General features: G+C 43.6%; 1 protein-coding gene across 1 annotated transcript; it reads right to left on the bottom strand.

Moving 5' to 3' along the window:
- Positions 1 to 13,844: 13,844 nt before the first annotated feature.
- Positions 13,845 to 19,359, bottom strand: helz2c (helicase with zinc finger 2c). Its single transcript, XM_038965955.1, has 9 exons — positions 19,344 to 19,359; positions 19,072 to 19,216; positions 18,753 to 18,884; positions 18,459 to 18,651; positions 16,936 to 17,079; positions 14,907 to 15,116; positions 14,602 to 14,758; positions 14,293 to 14,460; positions 13,845 to 14,190 (listed from the first exon to the last, which is right to left on the bottom strand). Exons 1-9 carry the CDS (start codon positions 19,357 to 19,359, stop codon positions 14,060 to 14,062), a joined length of 1,296 nt encoding a protein of 431 aa, XP_038821883.1. The 3' UTR covers positions 13,845 to 14,059.
- Positions 19,360 to 22,268: the final 2,909 nt, after the last annotated feature.

The following is a 22,268-nucleotide window of genomic DNA, read 5'->3' as shown; positions in this document are numbered from 1 at the left end:
TGTCCTTAATCTTCTAACAAAGGTTGGTATCATTCATATCACTTTATTAGAGAGGTGTCTGCAAGGGAGGATCATGTTGAAATGCTTAAATTTAGAATGATGTTGTGTCAATTTTCTTTTGTAACTGCATGTAGGTTTTTAATTTACTCATATTCAATTTCTTATTATACTCATTGTATTATTTTCTTTTTAATTTTCACATAACTGAGATAACCTCAGGCAAGGCTAGGTACCTACATGCTCATGCTTCATCAAAAATGTAATATATTAATCTTTATTATTCTCATACCAAATTAGATCTTTTACTCTTATGAATACTAGAGATGTTTGGTCTAGTTAGGTTTTTGTTAATGTTTCTGATTGGATTTTTTACTCCTATTTCACATTAACAAATTGGAGATGTTTGGTCCAGTTGGTTTATATGCTTTACTTTGTTTGTTTATTTTATTGTCCATCATAGGTATTCTCATTTACCATTCCAAAGTCATATTTGCATAATTTATGTGGCTAATTAGCCCCAGAGGATGGATTTGTAGGAGTAAATGAGACACATATATAACACATAGACGTATAGGACAGCTGAACATTAAAAACAGACCACAGGAAGACAGGGAGACACATAGGCGCCTAAGACAATTGGACACACTAAGGATAGGGGAAACACAGAGTCTGCTGATTCCAATAAAAGCAAACCAAACAAAGAGTACATTGACACATTAATGAAAGGAAGAGACACATGGTCTGCTGACACACTAATGATAGAGGGACCCATAGTCAGCTGCTTCTAAAAAGACGTAGGCCTATAGGATAGATAGACATATATTATTTTTAGGACAAGCAAGGGTCTGACCACCATTATAATCTAACTGAAAGCAGATATGGGCGTTAGTAGGCGTGAACAAGCAGGAAGCCTGAACTAAAAAGATAATGGTGGCAGGAAGGATTAAGGGAAGTATGCTTATTTGCATATGGGTTGGACCCATATGCTATATGTGTATAAAGACTGGAGCCGGGGCTGGGAAGCGGGGTGTGTGTTCCGCGGACTATTCCGGCTTTGATATACTTTGTATTAAAAGCCTAATTGATTTCACAAGTTCTTGTCAGCGTTATATTTGAACCGATTGTCTACGACATGGGCAGCTGGGAGGAGATGTTCTTATTCTCCATGGACTTTACAGTGTCCGAGAACTTTTTTGAGTTTGTGTTGCAGGCAGCTAATTTCTGCTTGAAAAAGCTAGCCTTGGCTTTTCTAACTGCCTGTGTATATTGGTTTCTAGCTTCCCTGAAAAGTTGCATATCACGGGGGCTGTTCGATGCTAATGCAGAACGCCATAGGATGTTTTTGTGTTGGTTAAGGGCAGACAGGTCTGGAGAGAACCAAGGGCTATATATGTTCCTGGTTCTACATTTCTTGAATGGGGCATGCTTATTTAAGATGGTGAGGAAGGCATTTAAAAAAATAACCAGGCATCCTCTACTGACGGGATGAGATCAATATCCTTCCAGGATACCCCGGCCAGGTCGATTAGAAAGGCCTGCTCGCTGAAGTGTTTCAGGGAGCGTTTGACAGTGATGAGTGGAGGTCGTTTGACCGCTGACCCATTACGGATGCAGGCAATGAGGCAGGGATCGCTGAGATCTTGGTTGAAAACAGCAGAGGTGTATTTAGAGGGCAAGTTGGTTAGGATGATATCTATGAGGGTGCCCGTGTTTACGGCTTTGGGGTGGTACCTGGTAGGTTCATTGATAATTTGTGTTAGATTGAGGGCATCAAGCTTAGATTGTAGGATGGCTGGGGTGTTAAGCATGTTCCAGTTTAGGTCGCCTAGCAGCACGAGCTCTGAAGAAAGATGGGGGGCAATCAGTTCACATATGGTGTCCAGAGCACAGCTGGGGGCAGAGGGTGGTCTATAGCAGGCGGCAACGGTGAGAGACTTGTTTTTAGAGAGGTGGATTTTTAAAAGTAGAAGTTCAAATTGTTTGGGTACAGACCTGGATAGTAGGACAGAACTCTGCAGGCTATCGTTGCAGTAGATTGCAACATCGCCCCCTTTTGTCCGTTCTATCTTGTCTGAAAATGTTGTAGTTCGGGATGAAAATGTCCGAATTTTTGGTGGTCTTCCTAAGCCAGGATTCAGACACGGCTAGAACATTTGGGTTGGCAGAGTGTGCTAAAGCAGTGAATAAAACAAACTTAGGGAGGAGGCTTCTAATGTTAACATGCATGAAACCAAGGCTATTACGGTTACAGAAGTCATCAAAAGAGAGTGCCTGGGGAATAGGAGTGGAGCTAGGCACTGCAGGGCCTGGATTCACCTCTACATCACCAGAGGAACAGAGGAGTAGGATAAGGGTACGGCTAAAAGCTATGAGAATTGGTCGTCTAGAATGTCTAGAACAGAGAGTAAAAGGACGTTTCTGGGGGCGATAAAATAGCTTCAAGGAATAATGTACAGACAAAGGTATGGTAGGATGTGAATACAGTGGAGGTAAACCTAGGTATTGAGTGATGATGAGAGAGATATTGTCTCTAGAAACATCTTTGAAACCAGGTGATGTCATTGCATGTGTGGGTGGTGGAACTGAAAGGTTGGATAAGGTATAGTGAGCAGGGCTAGAGGCTCTACAGTGAAATAAACCAATAAACACTAACCAGAACAGCAATGGACAAGGCATATTGACATTAAGGAGAGGCATGCTTAGTCGAGTGATTATAAGGGTCCAGTGAGTAGAGGTTGGTTGGGGTCACAGCGATTCAGACAGCTAGCTGGGCCATCGGTAGCAAGCTAGCATTGGATGGAGGTCTGTTTTTAGCCAACTCGTGTGTTTCCGTCGGTAGATTAGTGGGGTTCCGTGTGGTAGAGGGGATCAATCCAATTGGCAAAATAGATATAGTTATAGTGTCCGATAGACATATTCAGATAGCAGCCGATAAGACAGCTAACGATTAGCAGGCCGCAGATGGGCGTTCAGGTAACGTCGCGAAGGAGGTGCCAGTTGGATAACTCCCTCGGGCAGATAACGTCGGTAGTCCAGCCGTGAAGGCCCGGTGGGGCTCCGCATTGGCAGTAAAACGGGTCCGGATAGGTGATTGTAGCCCAGGAGTGGCTGATGGAACTCTTCAGCTGGCTAGCTCCGGAATAATTGATGTTTGCTCCGGGATCAACGTAAGCCAATAGTCACACGGGAAGCAGCTATCTAGCTGCAAAATCCAGGTGTAAATGTCCAGAGCTTGCGGTTGAAATCCGGGGATATGGAGAAAAATAGGTCCGGTATGTTCTGGTCTGAGTCGCGTTGTCCAAAAGTGGCGATAGATTTTCGAGCTAAAGGAATAGCTGAAGACCACAAACCGTGGTTAGCTGAAATACTAACGTTAGCCAGTAAACTGGCTAGCTTCTGGGTAGCTTCTGGGTAGCTTCTGGTTAGCTTCTGGTTAGCTTCTGGTTAGCTTCTGGATTAGCTTCTGGATTAGCTTCTGCCTAGCCTCTATTGTGGATTTTCAGTATTGAGGTAAATAATACTTAAAAAAAAAAATTGGTAATACGGGTTGCAGGAAAGTGTTTTGAAGTTGAGTTTTTGGAAAAGAAAATATATAAAAGATATGCGAAGAAAGGTGTAAATATATATATACGGGACACGACAAGACGAGGACAAAGGAAGTCTGACTGCTATGGCATCTTGGTAACAGACGATGGTGTCAAAAGGCTGCATTCTACAACAGGGACGGGAGTAATCGAATTTTGTTGACACGTAAAACAGTTCTACCATGCTGCTCTTTTTATACACTGAGCAGAGAAAGGTTCTCTCTCTCCATTCAGCCACTCACCGTCTCTTTAAAACATGCATCCAATCCCCTTGATCCCTGACATAATTAGACCAATCATATGATTCAGTGTGCCGGGGTTCAGTGCTGTGGCAAGACAGGAAAATGATAGAGTTTCCGCTCGTGATGTTAAATTGCAGGCGCAGATGCTCCGATTTCAAAACAATTTGGAGTACATTTGAAAAGTTAACACGCTGACTATACAATGGACCAATTAGAAAAATAAAAGCAGTACTTTTCAATGTGTGTGATATAAGAGGTGTGCCGTGAGATTAGGGTCAAATGCATGTGTCTCGCGGCCAATGTGTGAGTTGGCAGCTCTGCATTGCGGCATGCAATGCTGAATGTGTGCTTTCGACATCAGCCAACTAACTAGCTAGCTAGCTAACGTTGGACACTAGCAATAGCTAACACGTGATCTCGTCAGCTGTTCAGACAAACAACTAAAGTTAAACTAACTAGTTAGTTCAGGAATGTGTCCATTATGAAGACCCGCACAGATTTTAAAAATCCTGAATTGGTGTTCTGGCTAGCCAGCTAATGAAAAATTATGCAAATCATATTTTTTTATCTGTTTTCTTTCAGGGACTAATAAGGGCAATTCATGCTTTGGCAGGAGACAGCAATCCTTTACGTGGACCACAAAAAATATTAAATACTTATGATGCTTAAGTGACAACGAACAACAAATATATATAAAGATAACTTTATTCCATTACTCAACAATATGAAAGCAGATCTAATTAAATGGAATAGTCTTCCCATAAATCCTACAGGTAGCATAAACCTCTTTAGAATGGCATGGTGCCAATGTTTTTCTATTTATTTTCGGTAATACCAATTTAAAGACATTCTTTAAAAAAGTATACTCGGTCATAAGATTTGATATGGGAAAATAAAATTCATAGAATAAAAAATAACATTTGACATCTTCCTAAGTTTGAGGGTGGTTTTAACCTTCCATACTTGGAATTGTATCAACTCGCTACCCAAGGCTTTTACTTCCCACAAATACAGTGCATTCGGGAAATATTCAGATCCCTTGACTTTTTCCACATTTTGCAGCCTTATTCTGTGTTACAGCCTTATTCTAAAATCGACTAAATAGTGTTTTCCCCTCATCAATCTACACACAATACCCCATAATAATGAAGCAAAAACAGGTTGTTAGATTGTTTTGCAAATTTATTACAAATAAAACATGTAAATATAACATTTACATAAGTTACAGTTGAAGTCGGAAGTTTACATACACTTAGGTTGGAGTCATTAAAACTCGTTTTTCAACCACTCCACAAATTTCTTGTTAACAAACTATAGTTTTGGCAAGTCGGTTAGGACATCTACTTTGTGCATGACACAAGTAATTTTTCCAACAATTGTTTACAGACAGATTATTTCACTTCTATTTCACTGTATCACAATTCCAGTGGGTCAGAAGTTTACATACATGAAGTTGACTGTGTCTTTAAACAGCTTGGAAAATCCCAGAAAATTATGTCATGGCTTTAGAAGCTTCTGATAGCCTAATTGACATGATTTGAGTCAATTGGAGGTGTACCTGTGGATGTATTTCAAGGCCTACCTTCAAACTCAGTGCCTCTTTGCTTGACATCATGGGAAAATCAAAAGAAATCAGCCAAGACATCAGAAAAAAAATTGGAGACCTCCACAGGTCTGGTTCATCCTAGGGAGCAGTTTCCAAATGCCTGAAGGTACCACGTTCATCTGTTCAAACAATAGTATGCAAGTATAAACACCATGGGACCACGCAGTAGTCATACCGCTCAGGAAGGCGATGCGTTCTGTCTCCTAGAGATGAACATACTTTGGTGCAAAAAGTGCAAATCAATCCCAGAACAACAGCAAAGGACCTTGTGAAAATGCTTGAGGAAACAGGTACAAAAGTATATATATCCACAGTATATATATATAGTATATATATCCAACGAGTCCTATATCGACATAACCTGAAAGGCCACTCAGCAAGGAAGAAGCCACTGCTACAAAATCGCCATAAAGAAGCCAGACTACGGTTGGGGACAAACTGCACATGGGGACAAAGATTGTACTTTTTGGAGAAATGTCCTCTGGTCTGATGAAACAAAAATAGAAATGTTTGGCCATAATGACCATTGTTATGTTTGGAGGAAAAAGGGGAGGCTTGAAAGCCGAAGAACACCATCCCAACAATGATGCACGGGGGTGGCAGCATCATGTTGTGGGGTGCTTTGCTGCAGGAGGGACTGGTGCACTTCACAAAATAGATGGCAGTCATGAGGATGGACATTTATGTGGATATATTGAAGCAACATCTCAAGACATCAGTCAGGAAGTTAAAGCTTGATCGCAAATGGGTCTTCCAAATGGACAATGACCCCAAGAATACTTACAAATATTGTGGCAAAATGGCTTAAGGACAACAAAGTCAAGGTATTGGAGTGGCCATCATCAGGCTCTGACCTCAATCCCATAGAAAATGTTTTGGCAGAACTGAAAAAGCGTCTGCGAGCAAGAAGGCCTACAAACCTGACTCAGTTACACCAGCTCTGTCAGGAGGAATGGGCCAAAATTCACCCAACTTATTGTGGGAAGCTTGTGGAAGGCTACCTGGAACATTTGACCCAAGTTAACCAATTTAAAGGCAATGCTACTAAATACTAATTGAGTGTATGTAAGCTTCTGACCCACTGGGAATGTGATGAAAGAAATAAAAGCTGAAATAAATCATTCTCTCTACTATTATTCTGGCATTTCACATTCTTAAAATAAAGTGGTGATCATAACTAACCTAAGACAGGGAATTTTTACTAGGATTACATTTCAGAAATTGTGAAAAGCTGAGTTTAAATGTATTTGGCTAAGGTGTATGTAAACTTCTGACTTCAACTGTATGTATACAGTGTATATATTAACAAACAGTATAGTTAGCAGTAAAAAATATACACTCTAATACAATTGATAGATAATTTAACTTTTTATGGCTGCAGGGGCAGTATTGAGTAGCTCTGTTTAAGGTGCCCATTTCAAACGGCCTCGTACTCAATTCTTGCTCGTACAATATGCATATTATTGTTATTATTGGATAGAAAACACTCTCTAGTTTCTATAGCCGTTTGAATTATGTCTCTGAGTGGAACAGAACTCATTCTACAGCACTTTTCCTGATATGGAGTGAGATTTCAGAAATGTTGGCCTCTGGTCCCAGGTCAGTTTTAAAGTCCCTGTAAATCCTATGAGGATACAAACACTGCCCACGCCTTCCTCTAGATGTCAGTAAGAGGTGACAATTTGAATGGAGTCGATTGCGCAATCAGGGCCTGTATAAAAAGCCAAAGACCGGATGTACCGTTCTTTTCCTGCTGCGCCTGACGCACGATGGACGTTGGACCTGCTCTCTTTCCAAGCTTGGGTTTAGCCAGTAATATTTCGCCGGTCATGTTTTTACTCGTTATAGGTGTTAAAGACATCATAAGGTAGTTAATTTAAACCGTTTTATAGCAATTTATATCCGTTTAGTGCGATTTTGAGGCAATTCTTAGTGATGCACTTTGAAGCTTTGGGCACGTTTCCAGTACCGGTCGAACGTTAGTGGGCATTTCGACGGACAAGAGGACATCTTTCGACCAAAAGAAGATTAGACCCAAGAAAGGATACATTGCCCAAGATTCTGATGGAAGATCACCTCATAGTAAGAAATATTTAAGATGATAAATCGTTGTTCTGTCGAAAAATTTTAAACGCATATTCCGCCATTTTCTTTGGTATAGCTTCGCTTGGCGAACCCTGTATTGCACAGTAAGGATAATTTTAGAAATGTAATTCAGCGATTGCATTAAGAACTAATTTGTCTTTCGATAGCTGTCCAACTTATATTTTTTTAGTCAAGTTTATGAATAGTTAATCATGAGACAAGATCACTGTCAAATATGGCGCCCGACATTTTCAGGCTAGTTTTGCTAGTTTTGTCATTGTATAACCACGTTTTTTTGTGGCTAAATATGCACATTTTCGAACAAACTCTATATGTATGTTGTAATATGATGTTACAGGAGTGTCATCGGAAGAATTCTGAGAAGGTTAGTGAAAAAATTAATATATTTTGGCGATGATTACGTTATCGCTCTCTTTGGCTAGAATCAATGCTCTGGTAACGTTTGCACATGTGGTATGCTAATATAACGATTTATTGTGTTTTCGCTGTAAAACACTTAGAACATCTGAAATATTGTCTGAATTCACAAGATCTGTGTCTTTCCATTGCTGTGAGCTGTGTATTTTTAAGAAATGTTTTATGATTAGTAATTATGTTATGCAGATGAATGAGGACCCAAAGGCGACTTAACAAAAACAGAGTCTTTATTCCAAACTTAAACAAAACGGTACCCCTGGATATATCTTAGATGACACCTGCTCACACGCAGCATCTGATGAAGGCAAAAACACGACAGGGCGGAACCAGGACGCCTGCTCACACGCAGCATCTGATGAAGGCAAAAACACGACAGGGCGGAACCAGGACACGGAACAGCAAACATCAAACAAAGATCCGACAAGGACAGAAGCGGAAAACAGAGGGAGAAATAGGAACTCTAATCAGAGGGCAAAATAGGGGACAGGTGTGAAAGATTAAATGAGGTAGTTAGGAGAATGAGGAACAGCTGGGAGCAGGAACGGAACGATAGAGAGAGAGCGAGAGAGGAAGAGAGGGAGGGGAAGAGAGAGGGAAAGAACCTACTAAGACCAGCAGAGGGAGACAAATGGAAGGGAAGCACAGGGACAAGACATGATAATCAAAAGACAAAACATGACAGTACCCCCCCACTCACCGAGCGCCTCCTGGCGCACTCGAGGAGGAACCCTGGCGGCAACGAAGGAAATCATTAATCAACGAACGGTCCAGCACGTCCCGAGATGGAACCCAACTCCTCTCCTCAGGACCGTAACCCTCCCAATCCACTAAGTACTGGTGACCACGTCCCCGAGAACGCATGTCCATGATCTTCCGTACCCTGTAAATAGGAGCGCCCTCGACAAGGACGGGGGGGGGGGAGGGAAGACGAATGGGGGCGCGAAGAAAAGGCTTGACACAAGAGACATGGAAGACAGGGTGGACGCGACGAAGATGTCGCGGAAGAAGCAGTCGCACAGCGACAGGATTGACGACCTGAGAGACACGGAACGGACCAATGAACCGCGGAGTCAACTTGCGAGAAGCTGTCGTAAGGGGAAGGTTACGAGTGGAAAGCCACACTCTCTGACCGCGACAATACCTAGGACTCTTAATCCTACGTTTATTGGCGGCTCTCACAGTCTGCGCCCTGTAACGGCAAAGTGCAGACCTGACCCTCCTCCAAGTGCGCTCACAACGTTGGACAAAAGCCTGAGCGGAGGGAACGCTGGACTCGGCGAGCTGGGACGAGAACAGAGGAGGCTGGTAACCAAGACTACTCTGAAACGGAGATAGCCCTGTAGCAGACGAAGGAAGCGAGTTGTGAGCGTACTCAGCCCAGGGGAGCTGTTCTGCCCAAGACGCAGGGTTTCGAAACGAAAGGCTGCGTAAAATGCGACCAATCGACTGATTGGCCCTTTCTGCTTGACCGTTAGACTGGGGATGAAACCCGGAAGAGAGACTGACGGAAGCACCGATCAAACGACAGAACTCCCTCCAAAACTGTGACGTGAATTGCGGACCTCTGTCTGAAACGGCGTCTAACGGGAGGCCATGAATTCTGAACACATTCTCAATGATGATTTGTGCCGTCTCCTTAGCGGAAGGAAGCTTAGCGAGGGGAATGAAATGTGCCGCCTTAGAGAACCTATCGATAACCGTAAGAATCACAGTCTTCCCCGCAGACGAAGGCAGACCGGTAATAAAGTCTAAGGCGATGTGAGACCATGGTCGAGAAGGAATGGGAAGCGGTCTGAGACGACCGGCAGGAGGAGAGTTACCTGACTTAGTCTGCGCGCAGTCCGAACAAGCAGCCACGAAACGGCGCGTGTCCCGCTCCTGAGTAGGCCACCAAAACCGCTGGCGAATAGAAGCAAGCGTACCCCGAACACCGGGGTGGCCAGCTAACTTGGCAGAATGAGCCCACTGAAGAACAGCCAGACGAGTAGGGACAGGAACAAACAGAAGGTTACTAGGACAAGCGCGCGGCGACGCAGTGTGAGTGAGCGCTTGCTTTACCTGTCTCTCAATTCCCCAGACAGTCAACCCGACAACACGCCCTTCAGGGAGAATCCCCTCGGGGTCGGTAGAAACCACAGAAGAACTAAAGAGACGGGATAAGGCATCAGGCTTGGTGTTCTTATTCCCCGGGCGATAGGAAATCACGAACTCGAAACGAGCGAAAAACAACGCCCAACGAGCTTGACGTGCATTAAGTCGTTTGGCAGAACGGATGTACTCAAGGTTCTTATGGTCAGTCCAAACGACAAAAGGAACGGTCGCCCCCTCCAACCACTGTCGCCATTCGCCTATGGCTAAGCGGATAGCGAGCAGTTCGCGGTTACCCACATCATAGTTGCGTTCCGATGGCGACAGGCGATGAGAAAAGTAAGCGCAAGGATGAACCTTATCGTCAGACTGGAAGCGCTGGGACAGAATGGCTCCCACGCCCACCTCTGAAGCGTCAACCTCGACAATAAATTGTTTAGTGACGTCAGGAGTAACAAGGATAGGAGCGGATGTAAAACGCTTCTTGAGGAGATCAAAAGCTCCCTGGGCGGAACCGGACCACTTAAAGCAAGTCTTGACAGAAGTCAGAGCTGTGAGAGGGGCAGCCACTTGACCGAAATTACGAATGAAACGCCGATAGAAATTAGCGAAACCGAGAAAGCGCTGCAACTCGACACGTGACTTAGGGACGGGCCAATCGCTGACAGCCTGGACCTTAGCGGGATCCATCTGAATGCCTTCAGCGGAAATAACAGAACCAAGAAAAGTGACAGAGGAGACATGAAAGGCGCACTTCTCAGCCTTCACGTAGAGACAATTCTCTAAAAGGCGCTGGAGTACACGTCGAACGTGCTGAACATGAATCTCGAGTGACGGTGAAAAAATCAGGATATCGTCAAGGTAAACGAAAACAAAGATGTTCAGCATGTCTCTCAGTACATCATTGACTAATGCCTGAAAGACCGCTGGAGCATTAGAGAGACCGAACGGCAGAACCCGGTATTCAAAATGCCCTAACGGAGTGTTAAACGCCGTTTTCCACTCGTCCCCCTCTCTGATGCGTACGAGATGGTAAGCGTTACGAAGGTCCAACTTAGTAAAGAACCTGGCTCCCTGCAGCATCTCGAAGGCTGACGACATAAGGGGAAGCGGATAACGATTCTTAACCGTTATGTCATTCAGCCCTCGATAATCCACACAGGGGCGCAGAGTACCGTCCTTCTTCTTAACAAAGAAAAACCCCGCTCCGGCGGGAGAGGAAGAAGGCACCACGGTACCGGCGTTGAGAGAAACAGACAGATAATCCTCGAGAGCCTTACGTTCGGGAGCCGACAGAGAGTAAAGTCTACCCCGAGGGGGAGTGGTCCCCGGAAGGAGATCAATACAACAATCATACGACCGGTGAGGAGGAAGGGAGCTGGCTCTGGACCGACTGAAGACCGTGCGCAGATCATGATATTCCTCCGGCACTCCTGTCAAGTCACCAGGTTCCTCCTGAGTAGAGGGGACAGAAGACACAGGAGGGATAGCAGACATTAAACACTTCACATGACAAGAAACGTTCCAGGATAGGATAGAATTACTAGACCAATTAATAGAAGGATTATGACATACTAGCCAGGGATGACCCAAAACAACAGGTGTAAAAGGTGAACGAAAAATCAAAAAGGAAATGGTCTCACTGTGGTTACCAGATACTGTGAGGGTTAAAGGTAGTGTCTCACATCTGATACTGGGGAGAAGACTACCATCTAAGGCGAACATGGGCGTGGGCTCCCCTAACTGTCTGAGAGGAATGTCATGTTTCCGAGCCCATGCTTCGTCCATAAAACAACCCTCAGCCCCAGAGTCTATCAAGGCACTGCAGGAAGCAGCCGAACCGGTCCAGCGTAGATGGACCGACAAGGTAGTACAGGATCTTGATGGAGAGACCTGAGTAGTAGCGCTCACCAGTAGCCCTCCGCTTACTGATGAGCTCTGGCCTTTTACTGGACATGACATGACAAAATGTCCAGCAGAACCGCAATAGAGACAAAGGCGGTTGGTGATTCTCCGTTCCCTCTCCTTAGTCGAGATGCGAATACCTCCCAGCTGCATGGGCTCAGTCTCTGAGCTGATGGGAGAAGATGGTTGAGATGCGGAGAGGGGAAACACCGTTAACGCGAGCTCTCTTCCACGAGCTCGGTGACGAAGATCTACCCGTCGTTCTATGCGGATGGCGAGTGCAATCAAAGAGTCCACGCTGGAAGGAACCTCCCGGGAGAGAATCTCATCCTTAACCTCAGCGTGAAGTCCCTCCAGAAAACGAGCGAGCAACGCCGGCTCGTTCCAGTCACTGGATGCAGCAAGAGTGCGAAACTCTATAGAGTAATCCGTTATGGATCGATCACCTTGACATAGGGAAGCCAGGACCCTGGAAGCCTCCTTCCCAAAAACTGAACGATCAAAAACCCGTATCATCTCCTCTTTAAAGCTCTGATAATCGTTAGTACACTCAGCCCTTGCCTCCCAGATAGCTGTGCCCCACTCCCGAGCCCGACCAGTAAGGAGTGATATGACGTAGGCGATCCGAGCTCTCTCTCGTGAGTATGTGTTGGGCTGGAGAGAAAACACAATATCACACTGGGTCAGAAAGGAGCGGCACTCAGTGGGTTGCCCAGAGTAACATGGTGGGTTATTAACCCTAGGTTCCGAAGACTCGGAAGACCAGGAAGTAACAGGTGGCACGAGACGAAGACTCTGAAACTGTCCTGAGAGGTTGGAAACCTGAGCGGCCAGGGTCTCAACGGCATGACGAGCAGCAGACAATTCCTGCTCGTGTCTGCCGAGCATTGCTCCCTGGATCTCGATGGCAGTGTTGCGAGAATCCGTAGTCGCTGGGTCCATACTGGTCGGATCTTTCTGTTATGCAGATGAATGAGGACCCAAAGGCGACTTAACAAAAACAGAGTCTTTATTCCAAACTTAAACAAAACGGTACCCCTGGATATATCTTAGATGACACCTGCTCACACGCAGCATCTGATGAAGGCAAAAACACGACAGGGCGGAACCAGGACGCCTGCTCACACGCAGCATCTGATGAAGGCAAAAACACGACAGGGCGGAACCAGGACACGGAACAGCAAACATCAAACAAAGATCCGACAAGGACAGAAGCGGAAAACAGAGGGAGAAATAGGAACTCTAATCAGAGGGCAAAATAGGGGACAGGTGTGAAAGATTAAATGAGGTAGTTAGGAGAATGAGGAACAGCTGGGAGCAGGAACGGAACGATAGAGAGAGAGCGAGAGAGGAAGAGAGGGAGGGGAAGAGAGAGGGAAAGAACCTACTAAGACCAGCAGAGGGAGACAAATGGAAGGGAAGCACAGGGACAAGACATGATAATCAAAAGACAAAACATGACAAATTAGGTAATACACGTTGCTCAGTGTATTTATTCTAGTCGAGTTGTGATGGTGGGTGCAATTGTAAACTATGATTTATACCTGAAATATGCACATTTTTCTAACAAAACCTATCCTATACAATAAATATGTTATCAGACTGTCATCTGATGAGGTTTTTTCTTGGTTAGTGGCTATCAATATCTTTATTTGGCCGAATTGGTGATAGCTACTGGTGGAGAGAAAAAATGGTGGACAAAGAAAAATGGTGTCTTTTGCTAACGTGGTTAGCTAATAGATTTACATATTTTGTCTTCCCTGTAAAACATTTAAAAAATCTGAAATGGTGGCTTTATTCACAAGATCTGTATCTTTCATTTGGTGTCTTGGACTTGTGATTTAATGATATTTAGATGCTACTATTTAATTGTGACGCTATGCTAGCGATGCTAATCAGTGTGGGGGGAGTGGGGGATGTTGTCATAGGTGTACCGACCTCGGGCTTGCAGCCATAAGAGGTCACTTAAAAATGACAGTGAGTACAGATTATAACTAATTTGATTCAACATTGCAATATAGAAATTAAAAGCACATAATACATTTGTCTCTGAAAACTACTTTTAATTTGACTATTCATAGTGCACTGATCTGGTGCCGAGACCATGTCTTTCAATGTAGACTGTGCTTACAGGATGCTTTGCGCACAGAGATCATGTCAGCTTCTGTGACAAAGTTCCTTGCTCTATAATGTCTGAGGAGCTGTCTCCAAGCGCCACTGCGGCTCAACAACTCTTGGTTACCTTTTAAGAAAGGAAGAAAATACATTTTAAAATGACACTAGTTTAGATTAGGCTTACTCTAATGATCTTAACACTAAGCCCTGGATGAAAAGTCTTGCTCACCGATAATGCACAGTCCCTCTTTGGCCCTGGTGATGCCCACGTTGATCTGGTTGGGGTCGCCAACAAAGCCCACATGTTTAGACCTCCAGGCCCTGTCCGGCTGGATCTCGATCTCCTTGCTGGGTAATGAGCGCACAGTGGACAGAATGACGTAGCTCCATTCACATCCTGCATTGGAGACGACGCAGCGATTGTTATAGCAATGGCTAACCTAATCAGATTAAAGTTGACCAAATGACAACGGGGGACAACCATAGCATCACAACCAAGATAGAACAGAGGGGAAAGTATGAAAGAGAAAATTGTCACCTTGACTTTTTGTGATGGTGGTGACAGTGATTTTGTCCATTTTGAGTCCATGAAGTTCTTTCTTAAGTTCAGACACCTGGGCGTTGTAGGGTGATAGAATTGCAATATTCTGTTGTTTTATTTTGGATTCTTTTACCAGTACTTTGGCGAGCCGGATCTGTGATGAACAAAAAGACAACCATGAATCGTTTAACTTCCTTTTAGGAAAGTGACTCACCTGACTATACCAGTAGAATGGCAAGATTTGAGCCGTATGTGTTGAAGTGTGAGTTCTGTGTTAAGACAAAACAAAAAGGGTTCCTTACCACTACATCTCTCTCCGCCCTATTCGCTTTGGAGTTTTCACTTCCCTTTTCTGTGCTCACAACCAGGCTGACCTCCTCTCCAATGACGTTCCCGAAAACAATGTGCGTCTGTTGGCTGCCAGCCTGAAGGACACTGCTTGAGGGATTCACTTCAGTCTTCAGTTTTCCTCCATAATATTCCTCCGATGGGAACTTGCATATATCTTCATGCTACAAAAAGGTAAACAATGGAGTACTATGTACTTTGTCATTGAATATCAAATCAAAATCAAATGTCACATGTGCTGAATACAACAGGTGTAGACCTGACAGTGAAAAGCTTAATTACAAGCCCTTAACCAACAATGCAGTTTTAAGAAAATTAAGTGTTAAGTAAAAAATAGATAAGTACATTTTTAAAAATATAATTAAAGAGCAGCAGTAAAATAACAGTAGCGAGGCTATATACAGGGGGTACCGGTACAGAGTCAATGTGCGGGGGCACAGGTTAGTTGAGGTAATTGAGGTAATATGTACATGTAGGTAGAGTTAAAGTGACAATGCATAGATAATAAACAGAAAGTGGCAGCAGCGTAAAATGAGGGGGTGGGGGGGCAATGTAAATAGTCTGGGTAGCCATTTGATTAGCTGTTCAGGAGTCTTATGGCTTGGGAGTAGAAGCTGTTAAGAAGCCTTTTTTGACCTAGACTTGGCGCTCCGGTACCGCTTCCGTGCGGTAGCAGAGAGAATAGTCTATGACTAGGGTGACTGGAGTCTGACAATTTTTAGGGCCTTCCTCTGATACCGCCTGGTATAGAGGTCCTGGATGGAAGGAAGCTTGGCCCCAGTGATGTACTGGGCCATACGCACTACCCTCTGTAGTGCCTTGCGGTTGGAGGCCGAGCAGTTGCCATACCAGGCAGTGATTCAACCTGTCAGGATACTATCGATGGTGCAGCTGTAGAACTTTTGAGGATCTGAGGACCCATGCCAATTCTTTTCAGTCTCCTGACGGGGAATAGGCTTTGTCGTGCCTGCTTCATGAAGATCTTGGTGTGTTTGGACCATGATAGTTTGTTGGTGATGTGGACACAAAGAACTTGAAGCTCTCAACCTGCTCCACTACAGCCCCGTCGATGAGAATGGGGGCGTGCTCGGTCCTCCTTTTCCTGTAGTCCATAATCATCTCCTTTGTCTTGATCACGTTGAGGGAGAGGTTGTTATCCTGTCACCACGCGGCCAGGTCTCTGACCTCCTCCCTATAGGCTGTCTCATCGTTGTCGGTGGTTAGGCCTACCACCGTTGTGTCATTGGCAAACTTAATGATGGTGTTGGAGTCGTGCCTGGCCATGCAGTCATGGGTGAACAGGGAGTACAGGAGGGGACTGAGCACGCACCCCTGAGGGGCCCCTGTGTTGAGGATCAGCGTGGCGGATGTGTTGTTACCTACTCCTACCACCCTGGGGCGGCCCATCAGGAAGTCCAGGATCCAGTTGCAGAGGGAGGTGTTTAGTCCCAGGGTCCTTAGATTATTGTTGAGCTTTGAGGGCACTATGGTGTTGAACGTTGAGCTGTAGTCAACAAATAGCATTCTCACGTAGATGTTCCTTTTGTCCAGGTGGGAAAGGGCAGTGTTGAGTGCAATAGAGATTGCATCATCTGTGGATCTGTTGGGGCGGTATGCAAATTGGAGTGGGTCTAGTGTTTCTGGGATAATGGTGTTTGTGAGCCATGACCAGTCGTTCAAAGCACTTCATGGCTACAGACGTGAGAGCTACGGGTTGGTAGTCATTTAGGCAGGTTAGCTTAGTGTTCTTGGGCACAGGGACTATGGTGGTCTGCTTGAAACATGTTGGTATTACAGACTCAGTCAGGGACAGGTTGAAAATGTCAGTGAAGACACTTGCCAGTTGGTCAGCGCATGCTGATATTAATCAAAATGCATCCTAAAACATATGTGTGCAGTCAAAGGCACAGTTTTATAAACATTTGTCAAATTAGATTATATGATGTGATAAATTCATAGCCCAAACATTTCCGGACCTCTTACCATTCTGTACTGGGTATCCAGCATCACTGTCTGGGACCGGCACTCAAAGTAACGCTGAAACAGAGACTTTGACATCCCCAACTTCCTCAGAAGTTCATTCTTAACGATGGGACGTAGCTGTTTGTGGTCACCGAGCAACACAATCTAGGAAGTGAAAAGAGGTTATTTCGCCATCAATCTTCATCACTTGCAAATATGGTGATGACCTTTATTAAACATATAGGATGGCTGGAATGGAATAAATGTAACACAGTCAAACATGTGGTTTCCATATTTCATGTGTTTGATACCGTTCCATCTGATCCATTCCAGCCATTACAATGACCCCATCATACTATAGCTCCTCCCACCAGCCTCCTCTGCTTGGGATGCAGGTGAGAAAACAGGGTTGCTGTTAAGGCTTAGTTGAACAGATTCTGTATCAATGCAGTCTTTATATGCCCAAACTCAATGGTTAGACTCCATGCAAAAAAATCTACATTATTTTTACAGAAATGCTCACACTAACACATTCTTAAAATGTAATTTCATAACACTACACTTTTAGGAAAAAAAAGGTTCCAAAAAAGGGTTCTTCGGCTGTCCCCATAGGAGAACCCTTTTTTGTTCCAAGTAGGACCCTTTTGGGTTCCATGTAGAACCCTCTGTACAAAGGGTTGCACATGGAACCCAAAAGGGTTATACCTGCAACCAAAAGGGTTCTCCCTGCAAGCAAAAAGGGTTATTCAATACATAAATAGACAGCATCACAAACATACAAATAGGATTTTAATCTCAAAGTCTAAACCGGTGGGGGGTGGGGGTTCTACTAAGCTAACATATGGAATCATTTAGCTATTTCATTTTCAATTTTTGGACCCCTTTAGGTACATCATTTTACTTAAATGTTTTATGATTTGATAAAATATAGAATTTCGACTTTCTAACTATAGGCCATAGAAACGCATTGCATAACACATTCAAAAATGTCAAAAAAGAAAGAAAAAAAATCTATCATAAGGAATAAGGTTTTGAAGTGTCTGTCCTAAATCTAGGCAATGTAAGAAAGCTCAGGAAATATTGTAGTTTTTTTGGACCCATATTTAACCCCTTATTTTTGTTGCCCCAAAACTACCTCCATACTTCCATTCATTTCCATTTGTTACCTACAGATGAGTCCCGTGACACTTGTGTGGGTCGTAAAGCAAAATGGAGAATCTCCCCTTTCCACAGTGGGGTCATATTAATTTGTAGCCAAAACAGTTTGGAGACTACAGACAGAAGTTGGCACATCAGTGTTACCAACTTCAGAGTCCCGTGGGGCATGTGGGGGTCGTAGACGCTACAGATTTTCGGGATGTCTCCTGGTGTGACATTTTCAGATATCACTAGCTTAAATGTACAGATTTTGATGGGGACTTTTTTGTTATATTTATTAGATTGACACACGGGTGCATCAATAGAGTCTTAAGGATTTTAAACCATCATACATGGAAATATCATTCTATAACAAAAAGTAAATGAATACATGGATTTCAACACACCTTTTCTGGTTTGTTGCTGACCAATGGGATGAGGGCCTGAGGTTCTGTTGCCATGGCACATTCATCAATAAGAATCTGGCGTGCACTGACTGTTTTAGTGAGGTTAGGAGAAGAGGCTGTTGTACAGGTGCACAGAATGACATCGTGCCTCTGCAGCTCATGCACACGAGCTTTATTCAGAAGACTTTTGTAGCTAGAAGAAAAAACAAAACAAATATATGCACTTATATATATGTACATCAGTCAGATGTGGGTTTAAATACAAATTTCATTACAGCAAAATTCTATACTTACTCCTCAACTTCTTCTTCTGTCAACTCCTCTCCCTTTGATTCTATTGCTAGCTTTATTCTGTGGTCAAACTCTTTTATTGCCGTGGAATGTGGATTTTGTTCTTCCCGTATGCGATGATGCAAGGTAATATCTCTAAAAATGGTACAGACATGGTCAAATACTGTGATATGGGGTGTTTGTGTAATGTGAACCATTTGACAAAAACATGCTGAGACACTGGTCAGACATGATGGAGCCAGCCGTACGATCAGATTATCAAAGACAGAGATTCCCTGAAAAAGTGGCCACTACTGCAGAGTGATATGTGTATATTTTATACCGGAGTTCTGCCTTGGACCGCTCATGGCGAAGTGACCTGGGAGAGAGCTGAAGGACACTCCCTGGGTAAGGGTACTCCGCCATCTCCAGTTGTCGGCTGTACACTCTGAGGGGCTTCAACTTGTCTCCAAACTTCACCAGGCACTCTACAGAATGTTCAGAATGAATAGAATGTGACCTAGAACGTTCCCTGCAGAACTTGGATCATGTTTAAGCTGTGGTTGTATTATACATTATTTTGTAGAGACCATTTCAATTCAAGTATGAAGTAACTTGCCAGCAACCACATCGACAGACTTATTGGAAGGACCACAGCAGAGAATAACTTCTTTCTTGTCCTTGTCATTCGGATTTTCAAATATCCTGGGGTTTTTGGAGTTCAGCACAAGGAACCAGTACACAATGTAAACTCCTAAAACAGTCTTTCCAGTCCCTATGAAACAGGTGTGTATTTTTTATTCCAGTAAACATAGCAATGGGCAATATAACAGCTTCAGGTATTCTGGTAGTAGTACTGTATTTCTTAACTTACCAGGTGGCCCTTGTACGATTGTGAAGTTGTTATTCAGAGCTTTCTCCACTGCATCAATTTGACTCTTATTCAGCTCTGGGAGACCCTCTGTTGCCTTTTCCCTCATGAGTTGGTACCGTGGTGGTACAACAGATTGCGAAGCTACAATCCCAAGCAAGACCACAAAACAATACCTTCAAGAAAATAGCTTAAAAACAAGGTTGTTGTAAATTCCCACAGATGTAAAATGGGGTTACTTTACCTCCTTGTGGAATGTGCTGTCCTAGGGCTATTTTCTGAACAAGCTCATTTGCAGACACAATGTTGTTCACCGCCATTTCTTTACGTCTAGACAGTAGAAATGTTAACAACCATTAATTATATATACTGAATTAATTATGGGAACCTTATGTCCATCCAATAAAAATATGGGATAGTACTTTTACATTATCTTATTTTAAAGAGTGTACTTAAAAAAAAATCTTATTTTAAAATGTGAGTAGTACTTTATATTTGACTGCAGCAATTACCAAGTATTTACTGAAAATGGTAATTATATTTGAAGCACCATTTTGAAGACTTAAATGAGACTTAAATAAGAACTGGAATTGTAAAATAAAGTGTTACGGTAATACATTTGTTCAATCTCTCTTTTTGCATACTAATTTAATACTTGCACGTCTGTCAGAAGCTTTGGGATTATCTCAACCGTGAATGTTGTCTTTCTCTGGTAGACACACTCTGGAATGGTATCCGTTGGCAAGTGGTTGATGTAGAAGTGCACTTTTCTGGCTTGATTTTGGTTGTTTTTTGGTTCTTCAAAGTTGGTTGTAACACCATGTGCCACCCATGTGTAATCCTTAGGGTCGACTACTTCCTCTGATTGGTCAGGGGTTGAAGTCAGTTTCAATCCCCTTTTTCGGATGCACAGAAAGCACTTGCTAAGGTTGCATTCAATGGCCCATTCTTTAATGTATTTGAGTGGAAGGTCAAAACTTCCTTTCAGGCCTTTCTCTTGCTTCAAGTTCAGCTTCAGGTCCTCAATTATTATGCTGTCACTTTCATCCACAGCATTGTCTGCAGACTCCATCTCACAAAGTGGTCGCCAGATCTTCACATACTCTCTTGCGTTGCTATATCCACTCTTGGATGGACAGTCTGCATGTTTGGAAAAGCATGTGATAGGACTGTGGGCATGGTCTACACACACCTCAAATATTGGTTTGATGCACACCAACTGAACAGTGGGTGTCCAATAACCTGTTTTTCTTTCAGATGTCATTTGGACTTGAAGCGTGTCTCCTGGCTTCAAATGTAGGGTAAGATCAACATAGTGCTCCATTTCAATTTTCTCAGCTTGTCCATGTGCAGTTCTATGGGAGTCATTCCCAGCTTCAAGCAAATCCATCTTGGCATGTTTTGAGAGACTCTTTACATTTTCTGTTTGCTTTGTTGTGGCATCTACTATGAGAGACCTTGCTTTGTTCCATTGTTCATGGTCCATTGCGTTAACAATGGCTTGCCAAGTCTTTTGTGGGAGCTTGATGCAGGCAGTTGAATTTTGCACCTTTTTTAGCTCTTGGTGAACTTTGGCAGTGTCAATTGAGTACACTCGTCTTCTCCATGTCAGAGTCATTTGGTTCTCATTTGAGTCGTACAGTGGTTGATCCTGCAGTTGCAAATCTCTGTACATAACAGGCAAACACTCTGGCAAAGAGTGCCTGTCGAACGGAAATGACAGCTTGAAACTGTCTCCTAATTCTACACCAACAACAAATGCTAGCTTCAGAGAATTTTGTTTCTTCATGTTGATGGCAAAAGATATCATCGCAGCCTTCTTTTCATACTCATTGACCTTCTTGTAGATGTCTTCAGTCTTCTGACACAGAATGTCAATCTCTTGTGGAGAATATTGGACCGGAGTGCCGCTTAGGACCGAATGCAAAAGCCTTTGCAGGACAATATCCATGTAGCGACGAATGGGCGAGGATGCTTGTGTATAGGACTCAAGTTGCAAGGAATAGTGACCAACTTTTTCCTGGGATGAATTGGAACGGATGACATAGGCTTCGTTAAGACACTTCCTAAACTCATATATCACTGGAAGGAGCTGGGGGTAGATGTCATCTGTACCAATCAGATCAATCATTGTGTCAGTGTCAACTTCCTCTTTCTTGGCAGCTGACAGGATCTCATTCCATATTGATGTTAGCACGTAGAAGCTTTTGCTCTTGCTCGCCTTCTGGTCAAGTTTATTGTCATGGTCAAGGTTGTGCCTCAGGTGTGAGGACAGTGGTATGATGTCTTTGTATTGCTCTTTCAAGTCTTCTAACATTTCAGGGTCAGGTCTTACTTGACATCGGAGTGGAGTGCAGTACATGGTTTCATTTGCATTGATCAAAAATTCAGACACAGAATAGTTGAACAGTATACTAAGCTCCTCAATCATCTGACTGGATCTCCTCTTCCCTGGCTTCTGGTGATCGTCCAATTGTTTATAGCTCCAATCCTTGCCAAGCCTGGCCTTCCTTTGGACTTTGGCAAAACGATATGCCACAGAAACACAGTCTTCTATAGTATCAAACTTGGCCTCTTCTCCTGACCGCTTACTGAGGATGTCCTCTGCCTCTTCATAAGACAACTTTCTATCGGACTTGATTTGCGAAAGCTGGAATTTCTTTTCAGTG

This window comes from Salvelinus namaycush, chromosome 2, assembly GCF_016432855.1.
Source record: "Salvelinus namaycush isolate Seneca chromosome 2, SaNama_1.0, whole genome shotgun sequence".
Taxonomy (NCBI): Eukaryota; Metazoa; Chordata; class Actinopteri; order Salmoniformes; family Salmonidae; genus Salvelinus; species Salvelinus namaycush.
The sequence above is the reverse complement of the archived record's forward strand: the minus strand, read 5'-3'. Positions and strand labels throughout refer to the sequence as shown.

Bases quoted from the DNA above. Each gene is read 5' to 3' on its own strand.
- helz2c (XM_038965955.1), bottom strand. The intron at 18,885-19,071 runs GTATAAAATATA...TACCATTTTTAG, and splicing joins CGGTCCAAGGCAGAACTCCG to AGATATTACCTTGCATCATC. The intron at 14,191-14,292 runs GTGAGCAAGACT...CTTTCTTAAAAG, and splicing joins AGAGGGACTGTGCATTATCG to GTAACCAAGAGTTGTTGAGC.